The 13,080-nt window shown below is 29.1% G+C and overlaps 1 protein-coding gene across 2 annotated transcripts in view; it reads left to right on the top strand.

Annotated features, from left to right (window-relative positions):
- Positions 1–13,080, top strand: part of LOC105838379 (S phase cyclin A-associated protein in the endoplasmic reticulum) — a 65,399-nt gene that overhangs the window by 27,457 nt on the left and 24,862 nt on the right. For both annotated transcript variants that reach the window (XM_012683899.3, XM_012683900.3), the window contains exon 11: positions 3,885–4,048. In XM_012683899.3, the coding sequence (XP_012539353.1) occupies positions 3,885–4,048 (164 nt within the window). The remainder of the gene's footprint in view (positions 1–3,884; positions 4,049–13,080) is intronic.

Genomic DNA, 13,080 nt, shown 5'->3' on the forward strand with positions numbered 1-13,080 from the left:
GAGACTATCGTGTTTTTTAATATTATTCATGTGTTCTTTCATGCGCGTTTGTAAATGTCTCTTTGTCTGTTTGATGTATGACGCAAAACAATCTTTGCAACTTGATGAACTACATTAGTGTTTCTTACAGAATCGATTTTATCTTTTCCTCTTATAATTACAGAATCTAGTTTTTTGGGACACAGAAAATAATGTTTAAACCAAACTTATTTAGATAGTGACTGACACTTTCACTATTGCCTTTTACATAAGATAAAATTAAACATTTTCTTAAGTCGATATTTTTATTCACAGCTGAGTTTTTCAGATTGTTACTGCGATATTTTAATGTCTTAAATTGTTTTTTAATAAATCGATTGATTATATCAAGGGGAAACAATTGTTAAAGAAAATGTTTTTAACAATGTTAATATTAGATTCATGAAATCTTCTATCAGATAGTAAAATCGCTTGGTCAATTAAACTGATGATGGTATTCGTTTTATATTTGAAAGGATGGCTGGAATAAAAACTATTAAATAAATGAATGCCAGTTGAATCGGCCTTTAATTGTCTACTTGATTAATTATTTATTACTGGCAGTAACCAAATGATCTTCTATTTATTGTTGAATAAAAAAAAATGACTAAAACTAAATATAATTCAAAATTTTGAATTTGTAATTACAGTGTATGGCGCACATGTTTTCGAAGTGCTTATTATGTAAACGTTATTTAATTAAATGCAAAAATTCAGATTTATTCTTTAAGGTATATATTTTACAGTGTTAACTTAAAATTATTATTATTATTATTATTATTATTATTATTATTTATTATTATTATTATTATTATTATATGTAAAAGCAGGGTTGAGCGCTTAACTCGGATGAGATTTTTATATATAAAAAAAACTGATTAAACTGATCAAAAATCGACTCCAAACGCAACTGATCATTGTAGATTATCGAAGAAAAAATGTTTTTATTTTTAATCGATTAAAATTTAATTTCTTTTTACGCAGCCTGTGAAATATCGCAACATTTACGGCGGTCGAAAAGGTTAAATAAAAGTAGATGAGCCTTTAGCGTACGGCTTTTCTATATAGAATTCCTCGAAACGGCTTATCGGAACCAAAGCTAAATCGTTTAGGATCCATATTCCTGTTTCTAAAATTCTTATCGAAACCCTTTGACTCGTTACCACTAATTTAGCGTTCTAAATGTGTATGTGTATGTATGCGTGCCGTTCAGTCCGCTTTGGTCTAACGGGTCTGTAACAATGACTCAACCTGATAGGAATTCGCTCTGTCTAGTCTTAATCGGCTAGAATTAGATGCTAAGTACATAACCAGTCAACCGATGTAACAATCATCTAGTAAAAGTCTCTCAGTAAAAAATATGCTGAAATTTCTTTAACTGCTTCGAGCACGCTCTTGGTATAAATTTACTACCTTTTCGACGAGCACGCTCTTGCAACAAAATACAAATAATGACTTTGAGATACCGTTGGTTTCATCTGTTTCTTCCTTATTTAATATATCAAATGTTTGATAATGATCGCGTCCGACATGACTGTCCTATCGGAGCAATGTTTTTCATTTTTCTTTTACAATAAACCTTTCGTTATTTTTTGTTACTTTAATTGTGACACGAAATTGTACACTGAGGTCTAATGGATACCAGCTCTCACATTTCTTGCTACGTCTTATATATTAGATATCTATTCCCCTTTTCATTCACCGTGATTTTTTTGCATTGTTGAGGTGATGTTAGTTTTACCGATCGAATTAATTTATATATGCGCGCGATGTAATAAACATCAACATATCTCTCCAAATTATTACATCGATACGCACGCACACATATATGCGTAAATTTTCAGACAAAATTTACTGTTATACTAAAGCTAACTCATTTCTAAAAACATAGTATTTTTCCTTTATTTTATTCTGAGTTAGAATTATACTTGTTTTATACGTATAAAACATTAAACTTTGGTAAGCAAATGTTATCGCAAATTGACTCTACATATTAATAATAAAATTGTAATTTTCTTTTTTTTTTTTTCGTTTTTCGTATAAAATTGTTCAACTGCGTTATTATCTATATTTTAATTGTAGAAAAGGATTTATAATTTTGTAATCAACAAAAAAACGACTTTGTATGAAAAATATCGCATTTAAGATCGGTTGTTCCAACTTCTTGGTAAATTTATCTATTAGGTAAACATACGTCTATCTTCATTTTGTTTCTTATATAAATAAAGACAGACACGTATTTACCTGATAGGTAAGTTTACCAAGAAATTGGAACAATCGACCCTTAATCGGTAAAATAGACCTGCTGTCAGCACTCCTTTAAGTAGTGAAGAGTAAAGTATCATATACATACGTCTTTCTTTATATGTTACTAGCTATGTCCTGCCACGCGTTGCTGTGGCTGTCTATTCTTATGCTACGTTTCTATCTGTCTCTCCCCGTCTCTCCCGATCTCTCCCGGTCTCTCCCCGTCACTCCCGATCTCTCCCCGTCTCTCCTGGTCTCTCCCCGTCTCTTCCCGTCTCTCCCGGTCTCTCCCCGTCACTCCCCGTCACTCCCCGTCTCTCCTGGTCTCTCCCCGTCTCTTCCCGTCTCTACTCGTCTCTCCCGGTCTCTCCCGGTCTCTCCCCGTTTCTCTCCGTCTCTCCTGGTCTCTTCCCATCTCTCCCGGTCTCTCCCGGTCTCTCCCCGTCTCTCCCCGCCTCTCACGGTCTCTATCCGTCTCTCCCCATCTCTCCCGGTCTCTTCCCGCCTCTCCCCGTCTCTCCCGGTCTCTCCCCGTCTCACTGTGTCAAAATTTCAATAATATTACAAATGCAACGTTATGTCAAAATTTCAAAGCAATCGGTGAATAACTTACGGAGATCTTAGATGAGTAACAAACATTTTACACTTTTGTTTATATAGATGATAGCGAATACTTTTCTTCAAATTTTAAACATTAATCCTGATATATTTGTTTGTTTATGTTGTTTTGATTAAAAAAATCGAAATTAATCCTCTATATGCAGCATTCTATATGCACTATGGTGTTTGTAACAAAGCAGTATCGACTCACAGCTGTGAAACAATTAAATTAATTTTTTTAGTTCTCCTTTCCAAAAGAAAATAGATGAAAAAGGACTCGAGGCAATGCAATTAGATCAATATATCGTTGAATGCTGAGCATGAAAAAGTTTTGCATAGACATATCATATGTGACTTTTCTATATTAATCTTGCTAATGAAAAATGTTGCTTTTGATCAAAACAATACGTACATATCTTTAAAAGATTTTAACAAATTGTTGCTTTCTCATTTAGTTATTGTCAAAAAATGTAATACCGAATGATGAAACGATATTCCTCACTTCAAAGTTTATTAAAAATAAAATATTTAATAAATGATGTGTATTAAAATAACTATAAGTTTGCTAACTATTAATATAGATGTTTCATAATTTTTTTTCAGATTTTTTTAAACATTTTATAATAAAATAAAGATAGCTTGGCGGATGTGACAAACTCACTTCTGCACTGAAAAAACGTACGCACTTAGAGATTTAACACTTCGTGCGATATATGATAGAAATAATATCGGAGGAAATGTCAGAAATATTTTCTTATTATTTTTATAATTCTTTCTTTGTGTATTTAAGATAGGCTTATTCCGCAACTGAGACTATTTGTAACGAGATGGGAAAATCGATAAGTTTTGATATCCGTGTTAATCCATGCTGAGTGCATAACTGATGTCGTATCTATAGAAATGCGGGATAGAAAATAAAACTCATTCGAAAATGTGAATATTATTTCCTGGATTTTGTGAAACAGCTTCGTAAAAGTGTTACATTTGTTCATTGCAACCACTGCATTTCTCCTTTATAGACTCTAACTGGTCTCGACGACCACGCTCAGACTCAGGATGTATCCGCCAATTCAACCGGAAATGGTACAGTAACCGCCAGCGCGATGCAATTGCTGTGCAGCCTGATCCCTGAAGAACCTTTTGAGAAAACGGCCTTGCAGACTCGCGTTCAAGATATTGCCGGGTAAGTCCTTCAAATGTTCAATTTATGAATACAGTTTTACGTTATATGATCTCGAAATTTCGATATTGGCGTCGCATAAGAACTCAATCCTTTTAAATGATGATAACTGTTTTATTAATATACATTTATAAAACGAGTAATCGAACGTCGCAAAGTTGCATTACTTTGTATTTTGTAATGACTTGAATGTTTTTAAAATATTTGTACACACACACACACACACACACACACACACACACACACAATACACACTGGATGTCTACTACCTAGAAATACTTGAAAAATCTGGAATTCTCAGAATTTTTGTTGAAATATGTGATTGAATTTTATTTTTGTATCCAATCACACTGCTATTAAATCCTCTTTAAATTGCAATCAGTGATATTTTCACTGATTTGCAGTGGTATACTTATAACTGTAATAATTAGTGAATATCCACTCATTTTTAATGATTTTTTCTTCTGAATTAGTGTATATTCATTGAAAGATCAGTGTATTTATTTTATTGATTAACAAGTTATAAGTATACTATTGAAATCAATGTATTTTCACTGATTTCAGTAATTCACTGATTGTAATTTAAATAGTTTATAAATACTTTTAAAAAAATTCATTTAAAAATAAATTCTTTTTCTTCTTTCTCCTTCATAAATACAAATATAAAAAAAACTTTTTGGAACTTGAATGTATATAGTGTAATCCATTTACGCTTCTATAAGTAGATATTTTTAAATAAATTTTTAAAAATTGAAAACCGAAAATAAAGATTTTATTTTATAAAAAGCTTTATTAGATAAAGATACTTTAAAACAGTTTATTATTAATGTGCTTAAATATTAGTAATTTTTATGTTTATTATACATTTAATTTTATTGTGTTTAAAAAAAAAATTTAAAATTTCAAATAATATAATGTCTATTTTGTAAAAACCGTACATTATTTGAAGAATTTTATATTTTTGATTTGTGAGTATATGTACTATGAAAATATGAATCCTATATAACAATTCAATTTCCATATATTAAAAACCATTCTTGTTTGGCCTCAAAAAATTTTGTTAAAAATATCTGGCAGTTAGGGATTTTTTTCGAGAAATGAGATATTTGTATGAGATACTTTAACATTTGTATATAATTTTTCACATTTCAGAATTTCTTTTACAAAGAAATACAATTTTTGAAAATTTTTGTATAATGTTTTTTTCTGAAATTTATTAAAAATGTATAAAAAACTTATTAATTTTAAAAATTGTACAAACTGATATTATTAAATGTTATTATAATTTATTAATGATAATTTCTAAGTGTTACTAAAGTGTTACCTGAATATCCTAGTATAATATTATAAATATACCACACTATAATAAAATACTGATTTAATTAAAATTTTTATCAGAATAAAGTTTGCATTAGACTAAAACCTATTTTAATTAAAAATATGGTGTCTACCTTAATATTATTTTAAATAATAATAATACATTAGAATAAAGTGTTAGACATTAGTACAAACAAATACTGAATATTTAATATAAATAACTATTTTATTACGCGCTATTCTCAACTGTGAAAATCAATTTTATAATTTTTGAAAAGAAAGACGAATGGATTAAAATCTTGATAAGAGACTAAAGTATTATTTCATTGATTAGGATAATCGAATCATAATTAGCAGTGTTCTACTTCTTTTTGGATACGAATGCTCTACGTAATGGTGGGCAATCATCTACAATGAAATTGTAACTTCTGTAACGTGTCTTTACGCGTCTTCCTGTGTCTTTTTTTTATAGAATTCCTCAATAAAAGGCCTAGAGCCGCAACTGCTAAGGTATTTTTGATTAAAAAAACCTATTAAAATGACATTAAAAACGTAGAAAATTTCTTAAAAAAGAAGACAATAAAATGTGATAGTTTCATGTATAAACGTCACAAGTTTCGCATTACTTGAAACGTACATTGAGAAATCTATTTGGTCGAGTTCTCTCTTTAAAAAGGTTGTGTTAAATCGATGGTTGAATTTAATTGTTGTCCTTATTACGTAATGTCAATTATATGTCTGGAGTTCGAGCGGTGTGTGCGACTTTGTTATTAGGTCGATGTCGTTGTCTATTGTATATTGATAATTAATGTAATATTTTTTATATATATAAAAGATTATATACTGTAATTTTGTGTCACGGATTGCTTCCAATTTTAGAGTTAGAGTCCAAAAACAAATAATGCGCACTTAGCGCGCGTTTGTATTGTTTAGTAGTAAAATAAAATTTGATTGAATTACATATTTAAATCTTATGTTTGAGTATTGGCATTGGGCAAACAAATTCTTTGGTTGATGCAACAAAACAATTTTAGTTTTAAAATTTGGTAATAACTAAAAAAATTTGGTTTAATGAACCAAATTGTTAATTATATAAAACTAAATTTTTAGTTGGTATCTTATTTAAATTTTCATTAAATTAAATTTGTAATATTATTTTTTATACATTTTTATAAATTAAATTTTTTATTATATTAATAAAAAAATTTAATTAATCGAAGTTGATTAGAATGTAAAAGTCAAGATAGGCAAGTAAGAAAATTTATCGAAACATTTCAATAACGTTATAATTTTTTATAATATTTTTTAAAATTAATACCAACAAATTATAACTTTAACCAAACAAAAAGGATCAACTAAAAAATTTTGTTTTATTCCATCAAGTTAGGTCTTAGCAAAAAAAAACATGCGAAAACCTAACTGCTTGTTTCTTTTACAATGTTTCTCTGCCCGTCGATCGATACTGGATCCCGCGTCTCTTTTTACTGAAGCTATTAGCGTTCGACAAGTTTTCACGCAACTTATATGCACTCGCGTGAGTGAGTGCGCGGCTCTCGTCCCATATCTTTTGATCTGGTCGAGTCATTCGTTGCGCAAATACGCACCGTCCAAAATGGCGCGCACGCGCCCCTTTGAATGCGGGATGAAAGAACACTTGGTATCTGTGCTTTACGCCGAGGCTCGCCGTCGGACCACCCTGTCTGAAAACATAAACCGCGTCCTGTCGCGCCGATTCCGAACTTAATACGCGAGTCACGCGAAGTGACGAGACACAAACTGTGTTTTTGTAGCATCGTTCGATCTTTGGTTCAGAGTGACATTTCGCACCTGGGTCAACTTCCTTCACGAGGACCCCCCAAAACGCCAGTTTAACCCGTTTGCCGCTTCTTCGCCGTCTCTCATATTCTCGTCCCCTTTTCCCTCGCTCTTCTAAGGAAGGAAATCCTGTCGTGTGTGATCTCTTATCTCTTGTCTCTTTCGTTGGACATGTCGCTAAAATAATACGTAAAAAATATCTCTATAATGTTCATTTTTACTAATGTAGATTAACATTAATTTATATTAAATAACAGATAGCCTATATATACGCTTTTTTATTATACATTGTTCAAATAATAATTATATTAATTTAATCTATTTAAAAAAATAACAAAGTTATTTATTACTTAAGAGAATTTCCTATTGTATCGCGATTTTTTAGAATTTTTTAAGAAATATAAAGAATTTTTTAAAAAAAGAGTAATTTTAAAGAATTATTTTTGTTTGAATTAATTATCTTATTTTTTAATAAAAATGAAAAATTGAATAATAGAGGAGAGAAGATCATAATATCATACGGCTCTGCCGTATTAATAAATCTTATTAAGACATTACTTAAAGAGACGGTCTTAAAATAAGATTCGACTGTGAATACCGGCCTTAGTTAACCTATCAATTTGTTTTTCTTGAAACAGGGACGCAACGATTTTTTATGCACTTGTAACAAATAGCATATTGTGTTACAAGTGTGGAATATCTTTTTTTTTACTCTATCATTTGGAAAATGACAAATTTTTACCCCAAATACTAATTGCAGTTTCAAAATTTTTGTTGAAAATTCTGATTAAAAGAATTTAAATTAAAAAAGTACGTAAGAATCAACAGATTGAATGATCTAATGCTAGTTTAATTTTTTCTTTGTCTTTTTTTATTTTCTAAAATAATTTCATTTATTTTAATTAAAAAAAAAAATCTTAGTTATTGGGATATGGCCGCAGTATATAACATAATTGAAAGTAAGAAAGATCTCAATAAAAACGGTCATAATAACTTCTAGTATTGAAATGATATTATGTAGTTTTAAATAAATTTTTTAATTGTTTAAATTGTGTGCTATTATTTTTGGCCTCAAACATTATTAGAACAATTTTTAGAAAAAGATAGAAAATAAGTTAAAGCAAGATTAAAGTTAATCTAATTGATAAAAATGGACATAAGAATTTCGTATAAAAATATGCAGAAATAAACTTATTTCAGGTAAGCATTCGACTAGATTTTAGTTGAAAGCGAGATATATTTAACTTACAACACAGATAGTATACAGCAGTTCAAATTACCTTGATCTTTTCTCAAAGCGAAATAAAATGCTTTATACAATCCAAATATTGCGTATCTGAAATTACGCGATAATTCTCGTTGGCATGTGACAGTGTCGCATTAAAAAGATCCTGATTCGTTACCTCCCTTCGGCGTACTTTACAGTTGGGTGAATCTGCGAATTTCATGTTCACCAAATGTACTGTCTGGCTTTGTATAATGAATGACGAAGGTGCGATCAGAATTATTGTCGAGCGCACCGGTAGTGGGATTATTATGATTAATTTCCTGCCGATGTGAAAGAAAGGCCTAGTCATGATTTTTACTCATGGCGGCGAGGTTGCTTTTCGCTCTCGTGTCTTTAAAGCGCGCAGATGTGTAACGGCGATCGATCATTTTGTACGGTGTAATACTTATTTGACGGTCGTTAAGTGCACTCGCCGTCACTCCTTCCCTGAAAAATAATGCGCGATCTTTTTTGCGCGCACCGAGACCGATTTTTCCTTCTACAGATCCGGTAATGTATTATACGGTGATTCGCGTGATACCGTTGCTCCGCTATTTGCCCGACTTGGAGAAAGACAAGTAATTTTGTAGCAAGCGAGATAAATGATGAATGACAATCGCTCGCATGGGGCGATACATTCGATAATGCCTGTTGATGTGCATTCATGCTAGATGATATCATCAAATAATGATTCGATGGCATTGTAAATGTTGGCACGTTAATAAGTTACAATAATGTGGTAATAAATTGCAGAATACACGAATGCTAGATCTATTTATACGTAAACAATCGAAAACGATGTAACTTTTGTAACTTTCTGTAACTTATTAATTGTAAACTTTTAACACATTAGTTGCCAAGTTAAATTGTACTTAATCTATAAATGCCAGTTGTCCGATTATTTGAATGGGGAAATAAAAATTTTATTGAATTTTGATAAAAATAAATATAATTAAGAGTAATATATTTAAATATATTTATATATCTAAGGCATATTTAAATATATTTATATATTTATATAAGACATTTAGAATAACGTTATCTAATTATAATTAGCATATAAGACACAACATGAAGACATTCTGTGTAGTTTTATCGAGAAAAAATATATTTCTCTTTATTTTATAATAATTTTTATTATAAATCTGATAAATTAAAAAAAATCTGATAGAAAATAATAATTAATAAATAATTAATTTTTAAGCCAAAAATTAGAACTTTTTAATGTTACTATATGCGATTATTAAAATAATCAATAAATAATTAATTTTTAAGCCAAAAATTAGAACTTTTTAATGTTACTATATGCGATTATTAAAATAATCATATTGTGCTCTTTGCATGAGTATTATAATCTTGACATAAAGATATAATATTTTGTTAAAATTTAAGATTATCTAATTTTTTAAAGATTTTATATTTTTGTTTGTGTACACAAACACACATACACAAATTATTAATTTGATACTTTTTTAATGTATTAAGTATAAAAAAAGATCGAATTTTTTGGCGATGGATAATAGGTTTGCAGTTTCTTAACAAGTCGCAAAACTTAAGAAAACTATGATTGTTTTTAGGCAATATATGCTTTGATATCGTAATATAGAAAATATAATTATCATTAAGTTTTCTCAATGATATACGAGTGAGATATCTTTTAAACTTTTTGATGGTGTTCGAACGGGTTCATAAAATAACAGATGCGTCGTATAAAGATAAGCAGATAAAAACGCGTGTGTTTGCCTATCAACTTTTATCCGTTAGCTCGCGTATCTCTCCGCGATCTCTTAGCAAAGAGGCGTCGATAGTAGCGGCTTTACTAGCTAGGGATCATTTCCCTCGTTTCCTTCTTTTATTGCCAAAAATAAATGAACTTTTTGTCGTAAAGTATGCGTCGTACGTATGCACGAACACGTTGCACATAAATACAAATAATGTCACATACACTTTCAATTACACTATCTAACAAGTAATGAATTTTTTAAAATACAAGAATAATGGTTAATCCCATTTTCTTTGACGTACAACTTGAAATTTCTCTATAACGTTACAATTTTGAGAAATTGCGATTAATGTTACTAAAAAAGATAATTTAGTGTACTCTTTAACATATTACAATTGTAATGTGTTGGCGAAATTTTATTGCAATTAAAATTATGTCAGATTTTTTATCTTGAAGAATTTGTTGTGTTAATTAAGGTTAAAAATACATTTATTATTAAACTTTATATTTTAACTTTAACTTTTAACTTTTATATTTAAGATTTAACTGTTACTTATTAGTAATAATTAATATATAGTTTAATCATAAATATGGTAATAATTTATTATTACAGTGTTTACTAAATCTTTTTAATTTTAATTAATGTTAATAATTGTCAGATTTTTTGCAACTTTAATTGCAAATTTTTTAAAATTGTGTATTAATTGTGTATTAAAACATAATAAAGCAATTCAAATAGTATATATCGTATTTAGTGCTCAAAATTTTATGAAAATAGTACATTATGTAACAAATTCGGAAAGGCTATTGCCTATACGAGTGCAGGGAATGGATGCACGAGTCGAAGGTGAGTCGCACAAATTGTACATACTATTTTTTGTGCGTAGAAAGTGACAGAGGCGAGAGCGGATTCAGGGGGGAAGGCGAGAGGGGAACAAACTTTCCTAAATGGGGGGGAAAAAAACTAAATAGTTTTGTATAAATAAATAAAAATTTTTATATTTAGCAATATTTACCTTTCTTGTATATATTCAAATATTTTTCTTTTGACTTTCATGGCAAAAAAGTCTTCTGTAGTCTCTTTTGTAATTTGAATGATTTGGAGGTGTGAATTTGTTATCATTTTTTTGGATATTATGACGGTATTCAGATTTTTGATATTTTATTATTAACACTAATCGTATTATCATGTATCGACTTCTTTTACGCGATCTTGATATGATGCAATCTGATGTTTTTGAGTGACGGGAATTGACACGTTATCAGAAATTAGGGAAGTTAGCATTTAAACCATAAATATTTTTACACGTAAAGAGCAAATTAAAAACCATTATTAGACGAAACGTCAGACATATGACCACAAAGCCAATCAATGACGTCTCAGTCTCTCTTTCCGAAACTCGATGTCGACGATCAGGACTTAAGCGGTAACTTGCTAACCATCGGCATAATTGCTGGAGAGGAAGCAGAAAAATCAAGTCTGCAAACACTCTTACTGATAATCTCGACGGGTCTCCAGAAGTAGAAACCTGGTGTGCGTTAAAGTCTGTGCTGTCTTTCAAACGGGACAGAATTAAGCTAACATAATTCGCTTATATTTGCAATGTTTGACTATTTTGCCAAATTCTGTTACTTTTGCTTTTGTTCGCATGATTTTGATGAAATGCTAATTGAAAGCCGAGATAAATAAATTTAGTTGCAATTTTTTTCATTCTACACTCGCACTAGATACGATACGTATGGATAAGAAAAGTAATGGGATTTATTTTTTTAAGATTTAGAGAGTTATGTTTCAAAAAGTAGACTACGTTGAGTCGACATGCTAATTTGAATGTCTATAATTCTGCACTGAAAAAAAAATTAGTTAATTTGAATTAAAAATTAGTTAATTAAATTTGTTTATTTGTGGAAATATATTTTGATTAAATATATAAATATTTAAATTAAAGTTTAAGTATTTTATGTCTTTAAGTTAAAATACATAATACTGCGACTAAAGAAATTTAATCAAGTTGAAAATTTAGTCAAATTAACTACTTCTTTCTCAGTGTGCAATAATTTATGTAAATTCTGTCCACTTTTGTAACATGTCAATAAAATATTTACTTATGTAAATATAATATGATTGCAGAATTAAACATATTTACGTTAGTATGTTAAAACTTGCATTAAAAGATAGAATGAGGAAATATCTTTCGACTTAATGTGGTCCGCTTTTTGCAATATTACTAGACTTTTAGAAAAATATTGAACATTATTACTTTTTTTTACATACCATGTCCTTTTTAAGTTATAATAATCAGAAATTAAATAACAAAATAATAAAAGCTTTTGCAAACAATAAAGTGATAGAGAATTGCTCAAGAAGACAGATCAATAATGTTGCCTATAAGCCGAGATTTAAAATAAACACACACACACACGCACACGCACAAAATAGCAATAATAATTTATCTATACAAACACATTTTTATACATATATGTATATATATGTATATAGAAAAATGTTTACATATATTAATATACAAACATACAAAAAATATATCAATATATAGCATGTGTAATAATAACACGTGCAAAAATAATTAATAATTATAGAAAATAATAATAAATGTGAACCAACTATTTCTTGTTAGTTTCTTGATTTATTAAAAAATGAAAAAAATTTACCAGCTAAAAGATATTTGACCATTTTTTAAATAAATATTAATTATTAATTTAAATCAATATTAATTAAAAATATAAATAAGAAATGCAGCGTTTAGGAAAATGGAACAATTCTGTATAAGAGCTATAATATTTTTTACTTTATTTTTAATATTTTATATTTTGATACTTAAGTCTGTTGATATTAACCGTTAAATATATAGTTTGCTGGAAATGTTGCAATTGTATTATCTTAATTATCTATAA

This window comes from Monomorium pharaonis, chromosome 3 (genome assembly GCF_013373865.1).
Source record: "Monomorium pharaonis isolate MP-MQ-018 chromosome 3, ASM1337386v2, whole genome shotgun sequence".
Classification (NCBI taxonomy): domain Eukaryota; kingdom Metazoa; phylum Arthropoda; class Insecta; order Hymenoptera; family Formicidae; genus Monomorium; species Monomorium pharaonis.